We start from the raw sequence: 25,958 nt of genomic DNA, 5'->3' as shown, positions 1-25,958 counted from the left end.
GCACAGTAATGGCAAAGCACGCCTGTTAAGGTGACTGTGCCTTTGCCAGAGCCTTTGTTTCATATTTCTCATTTTAAAAGTCCAATTCAAGATTTCATTATTCAGAAGAGTGGCCTTCTAACCAGCTGGAGAATTTCAGAAGAAAACCACCGAGCAACCTTCTCCGCTTCAGTACCAAAGGTGCAAATAAACAAAAGCACAGCACTCCGTGAAATCAATCAGGGGAGCCAACAGGTGGCGGCAGTCCAATCCAAAATTTGCATTCAATAGCACAATGAGGAACATAACCTCGGCCTCGTTTTCTAAAGACTCCATTAGCATTTGAGTGAAAGCAGTCATGGGATGACAAGCGCGGCGTTCCCCCATGTGTTTTACCTTATGTGACCGCAATAACTCAACTTCAGACACTTTCACGCTGACGGAATCACACTCAGATGGGAGGCCGTAGCCAATTTAAAGGTGTATCATATGGTTTTATCCATGTTTTACTTCTGAGGAAGTGACTAATACTGTTGAAAAAATGATCAAGACTCATATCAGTGGCCTAGAAACAGCTCTTTTAATGTACGATTAGGTTGTGGAGTATATCCTGCAAATTCATGTAGCAGCTTGCACACCTGCTTCGTGTCATGGCCGCATTGACAATTTTGTCAGTTTTTTTTTTTTTTTTTGTCCTCAAAATGAACTTCCAAAACGTCATTTTAAAGCTAAGCTTGAACCATTGTTATAGTGAAGCTGTAGGGTAGCTGCTTAAAGAAGAGTGATGTTGCTACCTCACAACGGAGAAATGTTGTGTAGCAGTATTTCTGTAAATGTAATAGAATGTAAATTGTGACGCAAATAGTTTGTCATTTTTATCCTATATTTGTTGTTATATATTATATATATATATATATATATATATATATATATATATATATATATATATATATATATATATATATATATATATATATATATATATATATATATATATATATATTTGCTTGGTCATGTCTTTCTGGGTTTTGGTTCTTTTACTATTGTAGCTGTAAGACCTTTGAAACAACTGAAATAAAGTTATATAATGTGGTCAAGTCCTGCCTGGATCTACTTTAGCTGTTTTATGAAAAAATAATTGCACACCTTGCAACGCTGGCAGCCAAAAAGAATCAAGAACATTCCAATACTTTTTTTCTGCAAGAATGTTAGCCAACCGAGAACCATTCCAGAACATTAGCCAAAGTTTTGAGAAAGCACAATACAGACAACAACAACAAAAAAACTTTTTTAAAACGAATACCCATTCACACATCCACACAAACGGCTAAAACACTGTATTATTATTATTATTATTCATGCCAGCAGGGGCGTAGATTATGGGGGGGATGGGGGGAGGTAACCCCCCCCCCCCCCAATATTCAAGTCCATCAGTTACAACCCCCCCAATATTTCAACATGAAAATCACAGTAGATTAAACGAAAAATATGTAGAATTAATTTATTTTGTCACAAAAATCTTGTTCATAATCAAATATGACTGTCATAATAAACCAGACAAAAATACTCCCCCTCCATTGAACCGATTGGTAACACCCAACCAGAGTCGCACCTTCACCAAAACAACGCGAGTGGCGTTTGAATGGGAGAGCCACGGGTTAGCGCCAAAAATGAAGAGAAGCGCTGCACAGCGGACTATAATTGCTGGTCAGAGAGGGATGCAAAAAAATTAAGCTTGTAGCCTACTGAGAATGAGGTATGAGAATATTGTGTAATATCTAAGTACACATGACATCATATATTTAGCTAGCTCATCCATTTCGATGTATTTAGCTATAACTATCAGTAAAAGTTACCAAAACAGCTGTCTGCTTTTCTAGTTCATTTTTCAATAGTGTTTGCAATTATCACTGACAAAAGTATTCACATCGGTGTTTGTTTTCTTCCTAAATCAATCTGACTTTTGAACGAATTGGATGAATGAACGATTTTAGTGGCTCACTCATTTAAACAGTGAATCGCTGCCGCCTACTGGCGGTTTCAATACTTAATGAGTGATTTTATGAGTGCTTATACACAATTTTCATATGATTACGATTTTTTTTATAACAGATTCTAGGTAAATATACCAGCAGGGTAGAAAAGTCAGCAGAGGGAGAGGAGCAGGTGATAAGGTAAAGAAAAACAGCAGATTTGTAAAGTTAGGCTATATATATATATATATATATATATATATATATATATATATATATATATATATATATATATATATATATATATATATTAGGGGTGTAACGGTTCACAAAATTCACGATTCGGTTCGATACGATACACTGGTGTCACGGTTCGGTTCGGTACGGTTCGGTATGTTTTAGATACAGCAAAAAGAAAAAATTGGCAGAAATTACCTTTTTTTATTATTATTTTATTAAAACTAACAAAGTATGATTTTTTGTTGTTGTATGATTTTACCCATCTTCTATGTAGTTACAGGAATCAGACATTAGCTCTTTACATTAGCGTGTACGGTGCGTGTTGCGTTGCGTGTGCGTTGCAGGAGCCCCACACCCTGTAGTGCTTTACATATGCTGCGTTTGCAGTCCGCAACTGATCCGCTGTTGCATATCACAAACACAGCATTTATTCATTATTTTTTTATTTAAAATCCAAAAGTTTTTACTGAACATGCCTCGTCAGAATTCCAATTTTCTTTGTTTACTCTTTAATAGAAGTCAGGTTACGTAGCCTACTACATTTAAACAACATTTTATTAAATTCATTTATTCATATTTATACTTTAGATTTAGCTCACACAAGTGGCAAAACATTTAAACATAGGTTATAGCCTTAAATCACAAACATTTTAAATTAGAAACTTACAGCTATTCAAAAACAGCCGACTCTCGTCTTTTCTTTCGTTTTTACACCCTTTTAAAAGAAATCCTGCAGGTCAAAAAGAACTTTGCTTTTCACCTCCAAAAAAGTACGAGTGCTCTCAATTATGGGCACTTTTTTAACCTAAATGCCAGGTAAGGTGTCGTTTTGTTGCTTTACTTGAGAAAAAAAAAAGCCATGTGTTGACTTTGAAACAAGAGTATATTTTAAATGAGATGCATCTGTGGTGAAATTACTAGATTTTCGCGTCAGTACATGTTTATTTTAATGCGAACAATGTTCTATCACTTTAATGCAGCAACGCAGCGCAGCAAAAAATAGACTCGGTACGAAAACGATCCGTGCACTGCTGCAGACGCAACGCTCCTGGAACAGACTGACGGACAGCACCCGCGTGCAGTTTGAAAGCTGTCATCCGTTAACATGGGTACGGGAAAAAATACGCACCGCACACGCTCTGCAGACGGAGTATGTGTGAAACGGGCGTTAGGTCTCATATCCGCGGCTATAAATGGACCACTCGCCGCGGTGATGTCTTTTGCCATTTGAATAAGTTGGAAATGTCTGTCTAAATGCTGCGGGGATAGTTTGTGGGATATTTTGTGGCTGATTCTCCTTTTAATCGTCTTGTCGGCGTAAAGACAACAAGATCGTCTTGTTGTCGGCTTTGATTGACATGACATGAATTATTACCGCTGCTGTACCATCAGCAAATGCGACATAGCGTTGTTTTTTAATCCATCAATCTTGCCAACACCATCATAGCTTACCAAGAATCCAAAGTTCTCCCAAACACCAGACCTGTTGGTTATTGGAGGATCTTCTATTTCTGGTTTGTTAAACGCAATAGCCATTTTGCCGCGAGCATTCAGCGCGTAGCCTACTGAGTAAGCGAGAACCTGACTGAGCAGCCTAAAACATATTTGGTGTTTTTTTTTTTCTTTCACTTCGGCGGTGTCAGGGGCATTGCCCGTTATGTCGTTTTGGTTATTGGGCTACCTTGTTGAACGCATATTATTATATTTCACACACTTTTTTTATTTTCCAAATCTAATTAATTAGTCCAAGAACCGTTCGGTACATAATGCGTACCGCGTACCGAACCGAAAGCCTCGTACCGAACGGTTCAATACGAATACGCGTATCGTTACACCCCTAATATATATAAGCCAATATAATATAATATAATAGAGAGAGAGAGCGAGAGAGATAAATTATCCAATAACAATACACATAAAAAGATATATATATATATATATAAAATATATATTTTTTTATATATATTTTAAAAAAATACGCAGCACACCAACGTTCAACCCCCCAATATTCGAACCAAATCTACGCCATTGCATGCCAGCCCAGTAGTTGGCAGTAACTTTGTAAAGAAACACCACTTGCCTATAGACTAAACACATAATAATTATGATTTCACCAATTCACAAATTGACGATAATGGTATTGGTTAAAAAAAAAGAATGAAATCATTTTGAATCCCTTTTTCAAAAGTTTGCACTTTCAGGCCACCAAAACAGTTGTTGGTTAAATGAATGGCCAAAACACAAAAATAAATAAATCAGTTTTTAGTTGAAAACAAATATGCCTGAGAATGCATTGCTGACAAAATATATTTTTGCATGACACTACATCCACACCAGTAGGTGTCAGCAGGTCCAAAATGAACACTTATCAAGTACTAAATGCAGGCAAAAACTGCTTTGAACAGTAAATACCAGTTTGTTGGTAAGTGCAACACAGAACATTATTAATCACATTTAAATGTTTAATCTGCATGACCCATGGATCTTCCCCCAAGTTTATCTAGGACATCATTTCTTTCTTCTGTCGTCTTGTGTGGCATTACATTCAGTGTTTCTCACATTAAGCAACTAAAACAAAAAGAGGCAGAATAAAAATTATGTGTTTATGTTTTTTTTTTTTTTTTTTTTATGGCAAGTGCAGAGATTGTCTCATTTCATATACGATGCTGCAAAAAACATTACCCTACACTTTATGCAACAAACTGCAACATACAAAAAATAAGCATATTGTCACAAGAACAAATAAGTTCTATTGAAAATAATAATATAAAACGCATTATTTATTAATGGTATATTTTTTCTATTCACTTGCCAAGCCTCATTGGTTGCTATAAAGTATAGTGTTGGTATAAATCCCAACACCACTGTCAATGAAAATGTATTCTGCAAACCTTCCAAATAATGTTATTAGCTCTTCTTAAAAAAAAAACACAATTTCAGCATAGAGCTCTACAAAATATTTAAAACAAATCATTTCAGATAATAAAATAAATATTGACATCACTAATTAATGCCTTCTTTTTAGAAAATTAATTTATTAAAAGCTATGAAATATCTATGAGTTAAATTGGTGGAATGTATGCTTCTGGAAATACTCCATATGTTGTTTATATGAAAATATATTTTGGAGTCAAACTGTGTCAAGCGTCTCGAGATGACTCATGAACTAATGATTTTCTGAGATTTCCTGTCACCATTGAGTCTGAATCAGAGATGATTGAAAATACTAGTGTTTTAAGTTTTAGAGAAAAGAGACTGCTACGTGTGGATGTTCTTTAAGGTCAGACGTTAGATCAAGTCGTGAACACAACGAAACCAAAGCACGGAGTTATTCCCAAAGCATCACAGCATATAGAAAACAGTGAAGTGCGGTCGCATCCTCTTTTAATCTTGTGTCAGTGTTTTCTCACTAATGGACTGGAGTTCACTGGATGAACTGTTTCATTATAAAACCACAACAAAATGCTTTATTTCCACTTAGGAAGAAGAGATAAGGATTCTTAAAGCTCATATCTCAAGGTCTTCGGGGAAAACAACATTGAAATGTTCTTTATTTCCTAATCGGCACCAATTATCAGTAGCCGCTATCTCAACGATTAGCTGTGTAGCGCCTGTCAGCCTTGAAGCAAAGCCTACGAGGAAAAAAATCAAGATGACGAGAACATTGCTTTTGTGTTAGAAATGAACTCAATAACAGAACTCTGGTCATGTACACCATTAAAATCTGAAGGCTAAATGCTTTATATTACTATATTAATCATTTCATTTTTAAAGGGAATACATGTAGAATTCAGAAATTGGCAGTTAAGTGAACTGCAGCGAAGTCTTGATTTTGTTTTTGGGGTATACTAGAAATGCATTCATGCTTGATTGTTCAAAAAACATTTTTACATCATTACAGCACATATCTGGCTCTCTCTTCCCAGTGGTAAAGACTAGAAGTGATGATCACACCAATATCTCGTCATTTAATTCATGTATTTGCATTATTAAAAATAAAGGTTCTTCTTTGGCAGGGTGTATGGTTCCATGAAGAACCTTTAATATCAAAAGAACCTTTCCATTCTTTAGATTTTAAAATGATTAGGGAAAAAAATGTTCTTTAAAGAACCTTTCACAAAACGTGAAAAACGTTCACTGTGAAAACCCATTTTCCATTCTTCCTGGCACCTTTATTTTTAAGGGTGTGGGTGTAGGTGTGAATAAAACACAATCTGGTAAGTAGCAAATGTATTTTTTATTTTTTTTTATCGTGAGAGTTTGCCTCACTTCCGCCCGCTGCTGTACCCCTCTGTAAAATCCAATAGCTGTTCTTACTAAGACTTTTTAGTAAGCTTTACTTAATGTACAATAATTTGTTGAACTTTCTTAAAACAATTTAGTAATCTGAACTATTTGCATTTTATGCCTGTGTTACTTATAGAAAACCCAAGTAAACTTTACTTGACTGGTTTGAGTACCATCAAACAAGCGGCCGGGCAGGCAAAGTGTTTTTAACGCGGGGCCATTCTGGGAGTACACTTCCTCAGATCACAGACAGAATTAAGTTGACAAAACTCAAATGGTTTAAGTAAGAACAACTTAATAGAATTAAGGCAACGAGTTTGTACAATTGAATTAAGTTAACTGAACAAATGAGTTCTTACGGTGCAACCACCCTCCCCAGTCTGGCTCATATATGCGTTACGAAGCCCCGTCTTACGAAATACTAAATGTGCAATTCATGTATCCCAGCCCTAGTCAAATTCTAAATCTAATTCCACATCTTGTGGGGGGTAGGGAATGGTTACAAGGAGTTAAATTTCTGTGGGAATAATTTAAAGATTCAACTGAAATTCCTACTCATGAATGAGACCCGCTTCCTCAGTTCTGGATTGTGCACACACATTCACGCTCACCTCATGTGTTTGTCCTCAGAGGCTCGGTGGTGTTGCCAGGGTGATCATATCAGCAGTTCCACGTGTAGCTGTGGGAGTTTGAGGAGGCATTGATGATCAAAAGAGCTCTTGAGTGGCAGAAGACTTCATCTGAGTCTGTGTACGCACATCCATCGCCTACAGTGACAGCAAAGATTGATTCTCCGTGTATTGTACATGTTTTGTAGTGATAATTAGAATCTGAGCAGTGACGGCAAACAAGCCGATTCCCCAGCGAAACAACAGCGCAGTATTTACATTTTTACATCAGCCTAAAGTTGCATTTCCAAAATAAACATTACTTTAACTGGCATATTGGCCTTTTGGGCTTAATATAAAATATAAAATACAGGTGCATAAAAATATCTTTTTGCAGATCACATTTGTCATGCAATATTCAACATAAGACACTTCAGTGCAGTGGTTCTCATTTATATTTGCTCTTTGTATTAGGATGGTGCCAACACAGTGCCGATGTTTATTAAATGTAAAGAGAGTTATCATTAAATCAAACACGAAATGCATTAATATTACAGTGAATTGCACAGGATAAACAAAATGCAAAATGACTCACATAGCCAGACTGAGTAAGTAAACCAAATCCATAAACAACAAGTGTGATGTGTCAACCTATCACAGAGAACAAGCACTAAAACTGAAAAAGTATTAGTCATATTTTCCAACATGTTTCTAAACAACAGGGGTATTTTCACCAAAATAACACGCGTGATGGACGCAGGACCTTTTTAACTTCAACACGACACAAACGCTGGAATCCGCTCTCTTAAATGTTGATTTAAATACAGATGACTATAGGTAGCTATATTGTATTTTTTTGTATTTAGCATTATTTTCAATATCCAAATGGGAAGCACTGCTTTTCTGTGGACACTATTTAGAGTCCTCTCAAGGACGCTTTGATTCAAAATGGCTGATTGAATCCACTTACTTGCTGTGATTCTTTGAACACACTTCACAGTAGATAACCCAAAGGGAATGAAAGCTGGACTGCCTGCACAGAGGCCATGAATCACAAAGCAAACATGCCAGGTCTAAATAGGCGGGTCAGCACGGGTTTCACTGAGTTTGTGATTCTCTGTGATTGGTGTAATGCTGTGAGGGGGCGGAGCTTAAGAGGAAACACCTGTTTACCTGCTTCAGGTGAGAGTGTGAGTTGAGGAAACAGCAGAGAAAACAACTGATAGAACTGCCGTGTTTGTTGGATTATTTTTGATATCGGTTGCTCTATTGAGAGGTAACATTTTTCACAGAAATGTCTTATTGTGTTTACATACGCTTTATATGAACTAAAGAAGCTTGTTGTGAAGTTGGTTGTAAAGTCGGACTTTGCTCTTTAAAAGAGCTGAGAAATGAGATCATTGCCTGCTCTGAACTCCATTAACTAGTTTTCTGGCTTATTTAATTTCTTGTGACGCTGAAATGATTATTGCAGACAGTCAATAAGCAAGTGCTCAAAGAAGGCTCACTGAATCAAAAGCTGTCTGATTTCATTGTGTACTGTATTAAACTGTATTCAATGTGAAAGAACTCTCTTCCTCAAAGTTTTAATTACTGTGTTTTATTGGCAGCTACACTTGTTCCTTAAATGATTTATAGACACACTGATACAAATCACAATTTCAGTGCTTTGAGATCTTAACAACTCATTCCTTTTTTTATTAAACTGGTGTTTCATACATTATAATGTTTGAGTCACACTGTACTAAACGCCTTATTTGCCAATCTCTAGAGTGACTTACAGTAAATGACAATAGTGATAGGCGAAAATGTCAGTCAGGCTGGTAAATCAAACTGTGTTTGAGATATCTGGATTCAAAACCACCATCAAAAATATCCAATCACGTTTGCCATCTGTTAGTGCACAATTTCTGTATTGAAATGTTTGTTTGAATTTAGTAAATATTGTGTTAATACATTTTACATAAAAATCTGCATAATGCATTAAACGTTTTTTTTATGAATTTATTTAAATATGATTACTGTTATTCAAATTGTATTTTATATAAAATTATTTTATTTTTATTTTTAATTTTTTTTTATTATATGTATATATAATAATTTAATATATATACACTGTAAAAAAAATTTGTGGTGGTTTTTGTTGGTTTAACTTAAAAAAGTAAGTAACCTGGTTGCCTTAAAATTTTGAGTTTATTGAAATTAAAAATTTGAGTTGATACAATGAAGGAAATTAGTTTAATAAATAGAAACTCAAAATATTTTTGTATCTAAACCACATAAAAAATGTGATAAATCATGAAAATAGCACAATTTGGCATGTTTCACTGCGTCATCAGAAATAACACACACATAATTACCCAATATGCTTACAAAATCTTTTAATAATATTTTAATAAAGGTTGTCGAATCTCAAAAAATGTTCATTGTATTAACTCAAAATTTTAATTTCAATGAACTCAAAATTTTAAGGCAAACAGGTAACTTTTTTTCTAAATAATTTTTTACAGTGTACAATAATATTATTATTATTATTATTACTATTTATTTATTTACACTATAAAAATACATTAAATATATTATTCAGTATTAGTATTGGCCTTTAAAAATATATCTGATATATATTGAAATCAGTATATATTTTAAATATTGTACTTGTAAGTCCATCTGTGGTTACTGACTTCATTTTTCTGTGCCATATTTCTTGGCATTTCTTCTTTACTACTTCAGAGTGATTAATGATTTGTTTTACACCTCTGAATCGAAACTTGAGACTTTCTCATTCGAGTTGCACTAAAATGACATTTGAATTTGCCATAACGGAGACTCTTATCGGAATCATATGACTCACACTTGCAAATGAGGTGTCCAGTCAGTGAGGGACAATGACAAGTCTGTGTTATCTTTTTTTCAGGTTTTCGGTTAGAAGTTGACGTTTGGCTATGAGCAAGTTTTGGATCAACTTCCCCTTACCGCTGGCTGCATTATACATCATTGCAGCGAGTCTAAATCATGCAGGTGTGTGAAATGCTTGTTCTATTCGTTTATTTAAGGGTCTCTTTGAGGGTTTTCTGCATTAAAGGTCACTTTTCTCTTCACTTTGTGTGGGCTGTATCGAGTTTCGACGGCAGTGTGACCATGGTATGCATAAATTAACCCTGCATATTAAGAAGTTCAATGCGCTGGCCTCCCACTCCGCTTTATGCAAATTCAAGCTCTGAATGTTACTGGTGCTGAGTTTCTACTCAAAAGTACGAGATGTAGCGTGCACAAAACAATATTGTTCATTATGTGTGAGCATGAATCGTAATACAGTAAGTGCATTTAAATTATAGTGCATGAAATGCATGATTTTTGACCATATGTCAATGGTATCACAGGGGTCTTACCAGCGGTGTTGCTCAACACATTCATGCTTGGACTGTTTATTCCAGCGGAGAGGAGAGGCGATCCGTAAATCACAGACACTCCCTGCGTTTTGTGTGAAAGTGCATGCTAACAGCAGTGTCATAGTCGTCTGACGGTTCAGTGTCATAGTCTGCCTGTTGATTGGTAACATTACTGTGATTTTGACAGCAGCGGCCTTTGTCGAAGCTTTAAAGGGTCAGTTCACCCTAAAAGGAAAATTCTCACCCTCATGTTGTTCCAAACCCGTAAGACTTTCACTCATCTTCGGAACACAAATGAAGAACTTTCTGATGAAATCTGAGATAATTCTGTCCCTCCACAGCTACGCAACTACCAATTTGTCTCTTCAAAAAGTTTATAAAGAGATAAAACTAATCCATATCAAGTGAGCGGTGTAGTCCGAACAGACTTTATATGATGAACAGATTGAATTCAGGCTTTTATTCACATAAACATTCATCAACTCATTCATTCTCATGTTAAGCAGCACGTTTGAGCTTCAGCGAGAACCAATGAGGTTCATTTTCGTGTTACGCAGCACGTTTGAGCTTCAGCAAGAACCAATGAGGTTCATTCTTGTGTTACGCAGCACGTTTGAGCTTCTGCAAGAACCAATGAGGTTCATTCTCATGTTACGCAGCACGTTTGAGCTTCAGCGAGAACCAATGAGGTTCATTTTCGTGTTACGCAGCACGTTTGAGCTTCAGCAAGAACCAATGAGGTTCATTCTCGTGTTACGCAGCACGTTTGAGCTTCAGCAAGAACCAATGAGGTTCATTCTCGTGTTACGCAGCACGTTTGAGCTTCAGCGAGAACCAATGAGGTTCATTCTCGTGTTACGCAGCACGTTTGAGCTTCAGCAAGAACCAATGAGGTTCATTCTTGTGTTACGCAGCACGTTTGAGCTTCAGCGAGAACCAATGAGGTTCATTCTCGTGTTACGCAGCACGTTTGAGCTTCAGCGAGAACCAATGAGGTTCATTCTCGTGTTACGCAGCACGTTTGAGCTTCAGCAAGAACCAATGAGGTTCATTCTCGTGTTACGCAGCACGTTTGAGCTTCAGCAAGAACCAATGAGGTTCATTCTCGTGTTACGCAGCACGTTTGAGCTTCAGCGAGAACCAATGAGGTTCATTCTCGTGTTACGCAGCACGTTTGAGCTTCTGCAAGAACCAATGAGGTTCATTCTCATGTTACGCAGCACGTTTGAGCTTCAGCAATCTTGAATGTACAGTTTTTATTGAAATATTCTGCTTGGTGCAGTTAATGTAATGCTATGCCATCTGTGGAAAACATTTTCTAGTGATGTATGGCTTGGGTAATTCATCACATGGGAGAAGAAAGTTATTACCGGCCAAATATCCAGAAGCACCGTTCAAGTGCACTTTTAGCATTTTAAAGAGCCGATGGATGGAGTCGGCATCAGTGGAGTGATGCTGTACAGTCCAATTTGCAACAGTCTGTATCATCCTCCTCACAACCAACACTCAGTTCCAACCCACGAGATTGAAGCATGGAAATGGCACCTAGCAGATTTTCTAGCACAGGCAGAATGTGCTAATAAATGGCACTATTAGCGATCAGGGTTCATTATAGAAAATCCTCCTCTTGACCAATTTTTAAAGTGCACATCATGGAAAGCAGGATTGCTTGTGCTCTTTTAAAATGAATGGTGTCGTCACTCCTTCCTCAGACCAGTCATTGGAAATTAAGCTGCAAAAATGGTCCAGAAATCATCACAGTTATGATGTCACAACTATGCACGTTAACACATGAGCACATATCAAAAGGGCTATTCGGTCAGCAACTAGGTCTGTTCTGATTGAATAAATTATGCAAATAATAAAATGCAACAAACCATATATTCTTGAGTAGTAAAGATAGCACACGACTTTAAGCAAACTATTTGAGAACCAAGCAAAACTAAAGTCAATGAAATATCACAAGTTGGATAAAACAGGTGTTTGTAAAATGAATGGTCATTCACCTATTATTCTGTGAATGATATTGATATTGAATGATATTGTGAATGATTATTCTTGAATCATATATTCTCTCTCTCTCTCTCTCTCTCTCTCTCTCTCTCTCTCTCTCTCTCTCTCTCTCTCTCTCTCTCTCTCTCTCTCTCTCTCTCTCTCTCTCTCTCTCAACCTTTAGCTCTTACGTGGGCTATGCAGGTGACGTCCACAGGACCACAGACAGTCAAGAAAGCTCAGGGGGAGAGCTTAACTTTGGGCTGCACGTATACGATGGATGCCACAGATGTCGGAGACCTGGACATTGAGTGGACAGTCGTCAGTCAAGACATGACCCAGAAAGATGAGATGGTGAGAGGACAATGAGAATACAAAATGGATATTAAAGTGGTCATGACATAGATATTTTTATCTTATATGTTGAGGTTCACTTTATAAAGTATTTTGCACACAAAAAAACTAAGAAAACACACACAAAAAAATGTCAGCGACACCATTGTCAAAGCAAAACGACTCAAACGCTGTATTCTGCTGTCACTTTATAATAAAACACTACGGGCCTGTAGACTGAACATGTAATACGCATGCACATGACCTCCCTGTTTTCACAAATTTGTGTTTTTGTACATTACACAGAGATAATACTAATCTATCTTTTTCAAAAACATGCATTTTGAATCCCGTTTCAAAAGACTGCGTTTTCAGGCAACCAAAACGATGTTGTCATGTAGATAAACAGCCCAAAAAAGGTTTCCATTTTTTTGTTGCAAACGGAGCCTGATTCGACCACCGATCTCACAGTCGAATCTTCATGGTTGTTATGAAACGAGGATCATTCCATTTTGGCAATATGGGGGTGCTCAATATTTTAAAGACGTGACACGGCGCTGAGCTTCGACAAAGTGAAGCCCAGCGCCGCACCTTTAAAAGTCGAGCACATTGTTTTCAATGAGTGTACACACACCGGCGGCAGCATTCAGCGCCTGTCCATGGCGACTCAGGGAGTTGTTTAAAATCCTGACGCGCCACAGAGCGCCATTTCAAGGTTTTATATTAAATTTATATTATATTTCCTTCAAATCGTCAGTGTAGATACTTATTTCACCCTGTGCTACAAGATACACTCATCGTGCAGCTCTTCTGTCAGAAGTCGATTCAAAATTGAGCTTGTAATGTGCGCGTCCGGTGCGAGATGCCTGAGTCGCGGCACTGAGCTTCGATTGCGTCCGGTGTGCGACCCCCTTTAGGCACAATCGGCTTAAGAACTTGCATGTAAATGCACTCAAAGTGTTTTTCCTCTATAGGCAGCTATTTTTGAGGTTTATTTATCAAAATGTTCTTTTTAATATATTTGTGTGATGTTCTGTATTTCGATCGCGGCTTTAAAATGTTATGAGAAAATGTTTTACGAATGTATTCACCACATTACATTTTGTTTAAACCTAAATAAGAAAGCCATTGTCAGTTCGTCTGTCAGTTGGCAGGCAGTTTTGGTCGCTTTATTAAATGTTGTTGCTGTGTGCAGTGTGTAAAGAAAAAGATAAATAGCTGACTAATGTCATGCCCCTCCCAACTCCCAACCCATTCACACACACAAAGATGATTCGACGATCAGTCAACCATAGAAAGATTCGACAATTCTGATTCGAATGTGTAAATCCTTAGTCGGGGACACCCCTAGTTTACATTTAAGGGACCTCTTATATGTCAAAAGCTCAAGGAGACATAATTTAAAAATATATATAATATATAATTTTAATATATATTATTATATTTAATATATATAATTTTAATTTAATTTTAAAGTATGTCTCCTTGAGCTTTTGACATATAAGAGGTCCCTTAAATGTAAACTAGGGAATGTAAACTTAAATGTAAAATATATATCTATCCCAAAGCATCACACTGCCTCTGCTGGCTTGCCTTCTTCCCATAGTGCATCTTGGTGCCATGTGTTCCCCAGGAAAGCAAAGCACACGCACCCGTTACCCAAGAAAACGTGATTCATCAGAACAGACCATCTTCAATTGCTCCGTGATCCAGTTCTGATGTGCCCACTGTTGGTACTTTTTGCGGTGGATAGGGGTCAGCGTGGGAACCGTGACTGGTCCATATGTAACGGTAGTCACTGTGAAAGTAAACCTCACTCATCTGTCCTCAAGACTCAAGAGATGCTCTAGTGACTGACGCTAGAGGTTGTAGCCTTTAGCCTCCTTATTAGAGGTTCCGACTCTCATGGCGGCGGACCGGGGTTCAAGTCCTGCATGGAGCGGGTGGTTCAAACAGGAGGGGTTCCACATATACGCAACAAACTGCGATACACACCTTTCTATCATAACCAGCATTAACTTCTTCAGCAATGTGAGCTCCAGCAGCTCATCTGTTTGATTAGACCACATGGGCCAGCCTTCGCTCCCCACGTGCATCAGTCAGCCTTTGCCGTCCATGAGCCTGTCACTGGTTCACCACTGTTCCTTCTTTGGAGCACTTTTGATAGATACTGACCACTGCAGACCAGGAACAGCCCACAAGAGCTGCAGTTTTGGAGATGCTCTGACCCAGTCGTCTGGCCATCACAATTTGGCCCTTGTCAATCTCCCTCAAATCCTAACACTTGCCCATTCTTCCTGCCTCTACCACATCAACTTTGAGGACAAACTGTTCACTTGCTCCCTAATATATCCCGCCCACTAATGGGTGCCGTGATGAAGAGATAATCAGTGTTATTCACTTTACCTGTCAGTGCTCATAATGTTATGCCTGATCAGTGTATATATATGACATAACATAATAGAAAATATAAAAATGAAACAACAATTCAAACAAAAAAGAAAATAAATATAAAAGTTATAAAAACTACAGTAGTACACTGTCAAGCTTATTTTTGGAAGATACTATTTCGGTTTTTCTCCTTTACATGTTAATGTAAAGAAAAGAAAAAAGTTTTCAGTGTACATAAATTAGGTTAAAATAACATCGCTATTACGAGACACTATGGGACATTTGTTACACTGCAAGACCATTTAAAAAGAACTAGTGAAGGAATGAAGGTGATTTTAAAAATGCAAATAATGCATGCTGTGCTGCTTTTCTTGATGTAACATCTGGTGTTTTTGATAAGAATGTAAGAATGTTTTCTCAGCTCCATGGAGATCACAGTCTACACCTGATCAATCGTATATCATCTTGATGGATTTTGTAATTTTCCCAACCTTTCTCTCTCGTCCAAGCTGCTTAACCTCAGGCTTTCCAGGGATGTGTGTGGAGATTTGGAGAAATCTGTGTGTGCGGTGTATTAGAGGCTCCGTCTTAATGACGGCAGGTGGTTAGACCTGTTATATTAGATAAGGCTCACTTGTCCACCATCTCACTGAGCTGGGTTTCTCTCTCTGACTGTCTGACAGATCTTATCCTACACTGGAGGGAAGCAGTATCAGCTAGGAAACCCAGACCTGATGAGTCGCTTCAAGTTCATTGGTGACCCGAGCCGTGGTGACGCTACGGTCACCTTCTCCACCCTCAAGGTCTCGGACACGGCCACATACCAGTGCAAAGTGAAGAAGACCCCCGGTGTCGACTCGAGGAAAGTCACTGTAGTAGTGCTGGGTGAGGACGTGCACATTCTCTGTCTCTGCAGACCAGCTCTGCTACTCTTATCAAGCTGCTGGGTTTCTGTTTTTCCGGTTCTCTTCACCCTAGCATTCCTCGTTCATCCAGACGTTCACAATGACATGAGTGGAATGGCAGGTGGGGCTGACACTTTTTGTTCACGCCCGCCTTCTGTTTTCCTCTGCTAACCTCAGCCCAACCCCTCACCTCCTCTGTCTAGAGACTCAATGTTTTCCACCTTCTGGGAAAACTCTGCTCAGTGCAGTGATCCTTTACAAGCATTCACAACGTGCCCACATCTCTTAAACAGACACACGCAATTTTACTTTCACTTTAGACATAATCGACTGTGTTTATATATGTTAACCTTCTGTGTATTAAAACAGTAAGACTTAGTCCAGTTATCACGTGTGTTTGACAGGCCTTTAGTGCGCACGCTCAGTGCATATAAAACAGTGCATATAAAACAATTTATGAAATGTTTAACCGGCAAGGCTTTAAAACGCATGGAAATAATTAACTTTTGTGATTATGGATAACTATAGTGTTCCATGATTATAACTCTCTGACACCAGCATTTCAAGCGTCGCTAAACACCCCATAACTTTAGTGCATATGATTGGATATTTGCTCATATCAGCGTGTAGACTCTTAGAACACTATTCATAAGTGTGAATTGATCCGTGAATGCCGTACCGAACAGTTCAGTATTATATTGAGAATTGTGGCATCCCTACTTCGTATTAATATTTTGAATTCGTTTTTATTTTTATATTTTCCATTTACATTCTAGTTAGTTTTGATCATTTATAGTTGTGCTTTTAAATTGTATTTATTTATTTTCAATGAATAAATGTTTCCCCAATCATTATTACATATGTGGGTCTTTAGTGACCCGGATCTATAGCACAGATTGATCTTTAACTGCTGCAATAACATAAAGCTCTCCTATGGAGCCCCTAAAGAGACATTTTAAACCGTCTGCGGCACGAGGTATCTTGCGTGATACCCAGGAATTTTGAATATTCCGATCTAATATGATTTATGACCTGTAAGGTTTCCAGAATAATAATCATACACTGTTTGATAATAGGCCAGAGGAGAACTGGCTGAGTCTGGTTTCTCCCGAGGTTTATTTTTCTCCATCATGCCCTGATAGAGTTTTGATTCCTTGCCACTGTCGCCTTTGGCTTGGCCTGCTCAGTTGGGGACACTAGAATTATGATCCAAGTTATTCAACTAAATATACAAATGAACTCAATTCATCACGTCTTATTTCATTCTATAAACTATAATACTGATCTGCCAACATTGTCGCTATATGATAAATTAAAATAAGCTGATAACATCACTGTTTTCTCCAGAACGACTGTACAGCTGAATCATATTTTGTTGCAATATTGTCCTGTTTAACACTGTGAAACTGCTTTGAAATAATCCTCATTGTAAAAGCGCTATATAAATAAAGTTGACCTGAATTGACTTGACATGTTGGAGGAGACGGAAGAAAAAAAAAAATTTTTTCCCGATTTTTTCCCGAACCCCGATGTGTTCGCTCGCAAAAACGTTTGCGCTCCGCAGAGAAACATTGTGTTCGCTCGCAGAGATCTCAAGGTTTTGTGAGTGAACGCAAATTTTCTCAGGGGAACGCACCACCACCACCATGTCCCTTTAGGTGTCCCGTACTCTCCTGATATTTTACTAACAAATACAAAAGAATAAAATCAAACGTATTCGATTTGAACAGATGTTTTTACCCTCATCACTGTCATCATCAGAGCTCATACATTTAACATCTGGCACATATTTGAGATCTCAAACTTATTCTCAAAATCAATTCAAATCAATATTTTGCTTCTTCACCATCGAGTGACAGTGACACTAATATTTGAGCGAGTCCACGATACCACCACAAAACAGGATATGCAATGAGGAAAAAGTGTAGGACTTTTATATAAAAGATATTTGCGCAGGATTACCAGTTATCCAACACAAATTTCTTTAATGGGTGACAATAAAAGTATTCAAATATAGGTATATATACACATTATCTTTTTTTAATCAAATTGGCTACAATGTCTGATCACTGTCAAAAAAAGTAATTTCAGAAAAGGTACACAAATAGTAAAAATACATAAAATACATTACAATAGACAGACAGACAGACATATGGATTATATTACACTATATTGCCCAGGCTTAGTGCAATTATTACTGATGTTGCAGGCTCATAAGAGATCAGTTTGTTTCTGCATCAGCCATGTGATTTTTGTCCATGATTCTGATCGTTTTTCTTGGTTTCTTTCAGTACGACCTTCGCCACCTAAATGCTGGGTGGAAGGTAGCGAGGAGAAGGGCGGAACTGTTTCGCTCCGCTGCAAAACCTCCCAGGGTTCATCACCTCTAAAATATGCATGGACGAAAGAAAGTGGAAACATGCCACCAACCGCAACACAGAGTGAGTCCCCACCCCACACAGCTCTAGTGCAACACTACTCGGTGAATACTTCAAGTGAAAGCTTAATATTTGGTCCCGCTTGAATAACCTGCAGATTCAGGCCTGTGCGTTGTAAAGCCAGCTGCTGCAGAGGAAAACAAAAACATGTTTGAGCCTCATAGCAACCAAACAAGTTTTACTGTGTGTAATCTGCCGTAAATAACGCCGCCGGGCCTTTTGCAATGGCTGCACATTCTGAATGACTCTTTTGTTTGAAGGTCCCCTGACCGGAGAGCTGCTAATCACAAACCACAGCGAGAGCTACACTGGGAAGTACCTTTGTGAGGTCAGCAACGAAGTAGGCGTGGAACGCTGCACATATGCACTTCAAGCACATAACCGTAAGTATAGGTGGATCCTGGAACTATTTCCACAACTAAGACACACTTGACGCATGAATGTCAGTGCATTAGACAACATGTCAAGTGCCATTCATCTGGCATGAAGCAAGAACAGACATTTCACAAAAGAGTAAGTCTGCAAGGTTGTCTAGCTTTCACCAGACCAAGCTTTCCAATACAGAGTCTGCTCTGTATTTTCTACTGCACAAGAGGCCTGATCAATGAGCATAGTTCAAATGAATTTGTACTCAATTCTCAACTTCTCTATCAGTCATTGTGTTAAAAGTCCCGTTCTTCGCGATTCCATCTTTCAAACTTTAGTTAGTGTGTAATTTTTCTGTTAGAGCATAAATAATACCTGTAAAATGATGAAGCTCAAAGTTCAATGCCAAGCGAGATATTTTATTTAACAGAAGTTCCCTTTCAAAGCCTACAGCGAACGGCTGGTTTGGACTACAGCAGGAAGTGCAGGGATGTAATGACGTCACTAGAACCGTTTGTTGACTAACCCTCCGCCCACAAGTACACGCAAAATAGGGGGCGTGGTCTTGTTGCTCTCTCACGTGGAGAAGAGCGCGCATTCAGCGCTTGCATCTCCCCGTTATGGTAAGAGGCGGGACCTTTCTGGGCAAAGTGCGCTAAGCTGCTGTCCAATTACAACACGGGAAGCGCTGGCCCAATCAGAACTCGTTAGGTAATTCTGAAGGAGGGACTTCATAGAACAAGGAAATCATCAGGCCGTTTTTAGGACAGAGGAAACAGCGCTGTACAGATAAGTCAATTGTGTGAAAAATACTGTTTTTTTACACACGAAACATGAAGTCATGTTATTTTGCACACTGTAAACATAATCAAAGCTTTGAAAACACGTGAAGAACGGGACCTTTAAACCTGCCAATAGCGTGCCAATCTCTGATTGGTCCCCACAAATTTTTAACAAATATGAAAAAATAATAATAGAAATATGTACGGTTTCCAGCCTGAGCTGCAGGGCAAAATCAAATCGCTGGGGTTACCCAGTCTATCTGCAAGGACCAGTGTTGGGGAAAGTTACTTGCTTTACATTACTTTTCCGTTAATTTTTCTCACCTGAGCTCGGCTTGTTTGTTTGTTTTTGCTAAACAAATGTTTCCATTTTTTTTGGCAAATGTGAAGACTCTTTCACACCAAAATTGAAATGATAATTAAAAGAATATAATGCAAGTTCTTAAACACTTACTTATAAAAATAAAAATCTAAAGTCATTTTTTGGTTTAACTGATCAGCAGCAAGTACACCGGTCAATAAAGTGATTAAACAAATATTGAACATATTTAATAATTGGAAGTTTGCATAAAATTCTGATTTAGCATTTCACTGATATTAATCATTTTGAGAAATTCTTAAAGCTGCAGTATGTAAGTGTTTGCGCTGTAGCGGTTAATAAACAGAACTGCATGCGTCTTGCAGAAGAACATTGCAGCCGGATCTACTTCTCTCTGTGTATGTCTATGGCGAGTCACGCAGGGACTGTGCTCCTCCGCAGCGGCTCCTACCAGACCGCTCTGAAATAGTCCCAATATAAACACTTATTATATGATTCAGAGTAAGACAAACCCACGGTTTGGAAAATGGATTCATGTTGTACATTGCCATTATACAATTTTTTTTGTACAATTATTTACAAAAGTTTTTACAACTTTTATAAATCTTGAACACAAAAAAAGAGTTACGGACAGCAGCTTTAATCTCACTTAAAGCTGCTGTCCGTAACTCTTTTGTTGTGTTCAAGATTTACAAAAGTTGTAAATAAACTTTTGTAAATAATTTTTTTTTTGCCTGCTTGCATTAAGACTGAACTACAATAACCCTCCTGTTCACGCACAACACCTCGGCACTCAAGATTCTCTCAACATGAGGACAGGAGAGCTGTCCGTCAATACATGGGGGAAACAAAGTAACTTGCGTTATATATTTTGCGTCATTTAACTTGTTGTAAATTTAAAAGTAATGTGTTACTTTACCAGCTACTCAAACTGTTAGTTACTTGATTAACTCGAGTTACCCCCAACACTGGCAACCTGTGCGAAGCCGAGGATTTTTAAAAATGTTTTTGAGTCTCACCGAGGTTGCATTCATTTGATCAAAAATATATATATTCTGTTTTAAAATATTTTAAAACGTAATTTATTCCTGTGATCAAAGCTGTATTTTCAGCATCATTACTCCAGTCTTCAGTGTCACATGATCCTTCAGAAATCATTCTTTGCTTCTATCTATCTGCTGCTTTTTTTAAAGAGAGAAGAAATTCATTTTTTTCTTTTCTTCTTCTTCTACATTTTTATTTGACAGTTAAGACATTTACAATGTTACAAAATATTTATATTTCTAAAGAATCATGTGACACTGAAAAGACTGATGCATTAAATTCAGCTTTGCATCACAGGAATACATTTCAATTTAAAATAAAACAATTGTAATATTTCATAATATTATATATTACCGTTTGTACTGTATTTTTGATTACATCAGGTAAGAAAAAGCCTTGTTGAGCAGAAGAGATTTCTTTCAAAAAACATTAAAACTGGTTTTCAAGGCAGAAAACCCCCAGCTGATTTAAAGATTTTGTGCAACAAAAAAAAAAGACTTAAAAAGTTGTTGAAGAGAAAGGTTCCTAAGACTTTTGAGACATTTTTAATATATTATTTTAAGTGCTTAAGTATCTAAATACTTGAATGCAAGTTATTTGCTCTTTATGCTTATTGAACCACTGGAGAAATGGAGACATCCAGTCATTCTCCTGTGTATGCAGCACATTTCTGTTCAAGGTTCGTATATATTATACTCGGGGTGACTGCAGTAGCATGTTTATGAAGGCCATTATGCAGCATGTGTCCTTACAAAGTAACAAAATATGCACACACAAAAATGCTTTCAAATGAAGTGTGTCTCAGGTTAAGAGTGAGCCATTTCTGCACATAATCTGTTGTCTATCTTTATCGGAATCTTTTTTCTCTAGCAACCAATAAAGCGGGAGTGATTGTGGGAGCTGTGATTGGTGCTTTGCTGCTGCTGCTCCTCCTCCTTTTGCTGATTTGGCTCCTGATTTGCTGTTGCAACAAGCGTCGCTATGAAAAAGAGGTTGCCAATGAGATCAGGTGAGATATATTTAAAAGAATTTATCAAATAGTTACGGATGTAACTGATTATCAAAAAGGAAGAAAATAACAAGTAGGATGGAGACATGGTTCTATGCATCAGTTGTCGATTGTATCTTTAGATGTGGGCGTTGCTTTAAAAAATGGAGGTGGATAAACACGAGAGGCGGAGTTTAAGCGGAATAAATGAGTCCTGCAAACATCACCAGAGAGAAGTCTGTCAATTACAGTGAATGGTCTAGTTATGATATTTAAAAAAAAAAAAAAATTTAAATTAATTAATTAATTAATTAAACTTATATGAATGGTTTACAATAAAATATATACCATGCACTTTGAAAATAGATTTAAAAGCTGACTTTAAAGAGAAATTCCACAGATGTGAGGGAGGCAAAGTCGCAGAGACCAGAATGTCAGTGTAGCTTTAAGTTGGACTCCTTTGACTTGAGCCAGTATGAAAGCACCAATAAACACATTACATAACGACATTAGCAACTTAGTGGGAAGGTTTTCATGGGCATAGTCATAGTACTACAGAATACTATTTTCATTGGATTTTGCAAGCATTTCAGTGGATTTTCACCGCCCAAAACTATTGTTTTTGTTCCTACAATAATTGTGAAACGTAATTATCAAATATAATTTTAACGTTTGAATGGAAATGACGATATTACTGTTTCCGACTTGTAAAAAGTGTTGTACAACTTGTAAACTCAGACATTTCTGTACCATGTGATCGCTGAACCACCTGACCTGGTGTTGATAGTGTTGCCGTAGAAATGCATAATTCCAAGGATGGAGCTCAGAAAAGAACATTGCATGTTGTCATCTAGCAATAATAATAATGACGTGGCATGAAGGCAATGTCTCAACAGTGACATAAGCAGTCTCACATTTCAAGCTCAAAACAAGTTTCCCTTCACCAGCAGAAGTCGCCTGCATTCTTTTAGTGCATTGTTAAAGAATTTCTCACAACAAACCTCATGGGTAAATACCTGGCTGACTAGTCAGCAATACTGGTACCTTGTAATTCATCAACCGCATCCACACCCAGTGTTTATTATACAATACAATTATATAGTACAATTTAATAATTGTAGGGATAGTTCACAAAAAAATGTAAGCTCTTTCATTAATTACTCACTCTCATGTCGTTCCAAACCCATAACACTTTCACTCATTTTCGGAACACAAATGAATATCTTTTTGGTGAAATCTGTGAGATTTCTGTGACTCCATTGACAGCTACGCAACTACCACTTTGACACTTACAAAAGATTGTAAAACTAATTCATATGGATTAAGAGCTTTAGTCCACATTTTCTGAACACACTCAATCTTTATATGATGAACAGATTTAGCTTAATTTAGCTGAAACATGATGAACCTGATGAACTTCACTTGTTAACTTGCAGAAGCTCAAATTGCCTGCGTAACATAGGAGAAATTAGTTTTACGATCGCTTTATGAACTATATTTATATTTATATATATATAATGTATATATACAATTATATATCAATTATATATATATATGTGGCTAACACCATGTGACATTGTTCCTTTCCTCTACCGTGTCTCAGGGTGGATGTCGCACCTCCAGAGAGTCACTCAGGAAGCCGCAACTCCAGCTTCCGTTCTGTAAGGAATTACCACGTCCACCCGGGGATCTATTACACCTCTGTACAGAAAGACGACGTCACACGGGCCGGATCCGGTCGCAGCAGCACCCACACCGAACGCAGCCGGGTCCAAAGGGAAGCCAGTATGCTTGCGTCTGCTTACAGGCCTCCGCTCCCATATGACAGCAAGTACGGATACCCCGTATAACCACTGACATCCTGCCAGGGGACACTGCACTCAAAATATTTAACCCGCTCAAAAGATGCAATACTGTGCAAGACTGTGGCAAGATTTGAGGACTTTAATACTGCACAGGAGAATATTCACATTTGTGAATTCTCTTAATGTTCGGGATAGCTCTTCTAATATATGTGTATAGTTGTGTTTATGTATTTTTGTATAATTGTTTTTTTTTTGTATGAAGTATTTACATAGATGATGGTAATTATGAATATATTAAACTAACAAACCTTTTAATTGTATTATAACTTAAATAAATCCATCCTTTTAAGATTGAAAGTAAAACATTTAAAGTACCATTTAACTGGTTAATGTTTACTATGGCTGTTTTTTTTTTTTTTTCATTTTGATTAATGAATTAGCCTATATAAAAAATATTATTTTATTGTAATGAACCTCTACTTTTCTGTCAGTTCTCCACTATCCTAAAAACGAATGCAATGCATATTATGGTATAAGCAGTGCCACAATGGGTAACAAAGCCAAAAAGCAGAGCGGCTTACAAGAGACAAATTTAATTTACAAACTAATAATAAAATTAAATTTTAAAAAATACAGCCAATGGAATGTGTCTTGTGCCTGATTTACAGTTTTTCCCAGATTTAAAGTCATAGTGCGATTTGAGTTGATTTCACAGTATAATGGCCACAATGACTCTAATTTGCTTAGTTTCAGACTGTTTTAGACTAATTATCCGTGCACGTGATTTTTCTTTATTTTTTTAAATCATATGCCCTTAGTGATGTATATCTGAGTGAAACATCTTCTGAAATGAGGAAATCAAATCTAGGACGCGACTGGACTGGGACTGGAACCAGGACTTTCGTCTTTGCGAATTGATTGGATTGTAGGAAGTACGGTGTTGCTAACTAAATGAGGTAGATCTGAATTGGAATTGGTCAGTTATTTATAGTCCCACACTCCGCCGAGACTCACGTCATGAAGAGAACAGATGCCATATCAAGGGGAGAGAAGGTTAATGTTTTTACAATTGGACAAAAATAGTCATTTTTAACGAATAAATAATTTACAATAAACAGTACAACATTCTGTAAAAAAAATAATAATACATTTTGATTTCATGGTGACTTTAAACAAAATAACCTCCTCTCTCTCTTGCAGTGACATCATCTCTGATGTGTTTTTTTGGCGCGAGGGCGGGGCAACCAGTCACTGACATGAGATCAACCAATAGCAAACCCCAACCATCCAATCAATTACCAATAGTGAAAAGCAAGTCCCGCCCAACATTTTTACTTTAAAGGGGACCTGTTGTGCAAGATTCCCTTGTATAAGGTGTTTGAACACTGATGTGTGTAGCAGCTGGATTTGTACAATGTCTGCACCAAAGAGGCATTACAAGTGTTGTGTTTTGGGGTGTACCAGAGTTTCTGCCATCTGAGTCACTGAGGACATTGTTAGATTTAATTGTCCCAACGAAAATTATTAGGGTCTTATGCGCTTGCGCTGATCATTTTGCACTGGACTGCATCACAAACTAGGGTCTTTTCAATATTGGATTTTCAAAAAAGGTTGATTCTGAAAGATGGGGTAATACCAACGCTTTGTGCGTAAACTTCAGATCCAGGTAAAGTATGCAAGTCGTACCTTGTATCCCGCCATGCTCACCATCTGAGTAATTAATAAACACACATTTATTATGCATCAGATGACTGGACATATGTCTGAACACCACATTTTCAGTGTGGGATAGTCATGTTTTGTTGTTGCAGGTATGCTGGAGCATGAGCTCTCCAAGCTCCGCCCTCTTGAAAGATGGCCGTGATCACCAGCTTATTTGTATTTAAAGGGTCACACAAAAATGCTAAAATTTTAAAATGCTACTTAAATGCTGAGTATTTTAAGCTAAAACTTCACACACACTCTGGGGACATAAGAGACTTATTTTAAATCTTGTAGGGGCATAGGTCCCTGTTAACTTTGATTGCCGGTGTGCCACAAGGATGTGTGCTAAGCCCCCTCCTTTATGTACTGCTCACTAATGATTGTCAAGCTACCCACGAACCAAACATTCTGGTTA

The 25,958-nt window shown here is 37.5% G+C and overlaps 1 protein-coding gene across 4 annotated transcripts; it reads left to right on the top strand.

Moving 5' to 3' along the window:
• The first annotated feature begins 1,611 nt into the window (after window positions 1–1,611).
• vsig8b (V-set and immunoglobulin domain containing 8b) lies at window positions 1,612–24,463 on the top strand. 4 transcript variants are annotated; one of them, XM_067412774.1, is made up of 10 exons: window positions 1,612–1,735; window positions 2,092–2,153; window positions 7,110–7,229; window positions 10,002–10,105; window positions 12,653–12,822; window positions 15,876–16,077; window positions 18,389–18,538; window positions 18,796–18,918; window positions 21,917–22,055; window positions 23,638–24,463. In XM_067412774.1, exons 4-10 carry the CDS (start codon window positions 10,030–10,032, stop codon window positions 23,882–23,884), a joined length of 1,107 nt encoding a protein of 368 aa, XP_067268875.1. In that variant the 5' UTR covers window positions 1,612–1,735; window positions 2,092–2,153; window positions 7,110–7,229; window positions 10,002–10,029; the 3' UTR covers window positions 23,885–24,463. The 4 variants fall into 4 exon arrangements, with proteins under 4 accessions (XP_067268875.1, XP_067268876.1, XP_067268877.1 ...); XM_067412775.1 differs by lacking the exon at window positions 7,110–7,229; XM_067412776.1 differs by lacking the exons at window positions 2,092–2,153; window positions 7,110–7,229 and having other exon boundaries at window positions 1,653–1,735.
• The last annotated feature ends 1,495 nt before the right edge of the window (window positions 24,464–25,958 follow it).

Source organism: Pseudorasbora parva, chromosome 13 (assembly GCF_024679245.1).
Source record: "Pseudorasbora parva isolate DD20220531a chromosome 13, ASM2467924v1, whole genome shotgun sequence".
In the NCBI taxonomy this organism is placed as follows: Eukaryota; Metazoa; Chordata; class Actinopteri; order Cypriniformes; family Gobionidae; genus Pseudorasbora; species Pseudorasbora parva.
Note: the sequence above shows the minus strand (reverse complement) of the source record. Positions and strands in the feature narration are given on the sequence as shown.

Bases quoted from the DNA above. Each gene is read 5' to 3' on its own strand.
- vsig8b (XM_067412775.1), top strand. From the start codon at position 10,030: ATGAGCAAGTTTTGGATCAACTTCCCCTTACCGCTGGCTGCATTATAC. The intron at 12,823-15,875 runs GTGAGAGGACAA...ACTGTCTGACAG, and splicing joins TGACCCAGAAAGATGAGATG to ATCTTATCCTACACTGGAGG. The intron at 22,056-23,637 runs GTGAGATATATT...ACCGTGTCTCAG, and splicing joins GAGGTTGCCAATGAGATCAG to GGTGGATGTCGCACCTCCAG.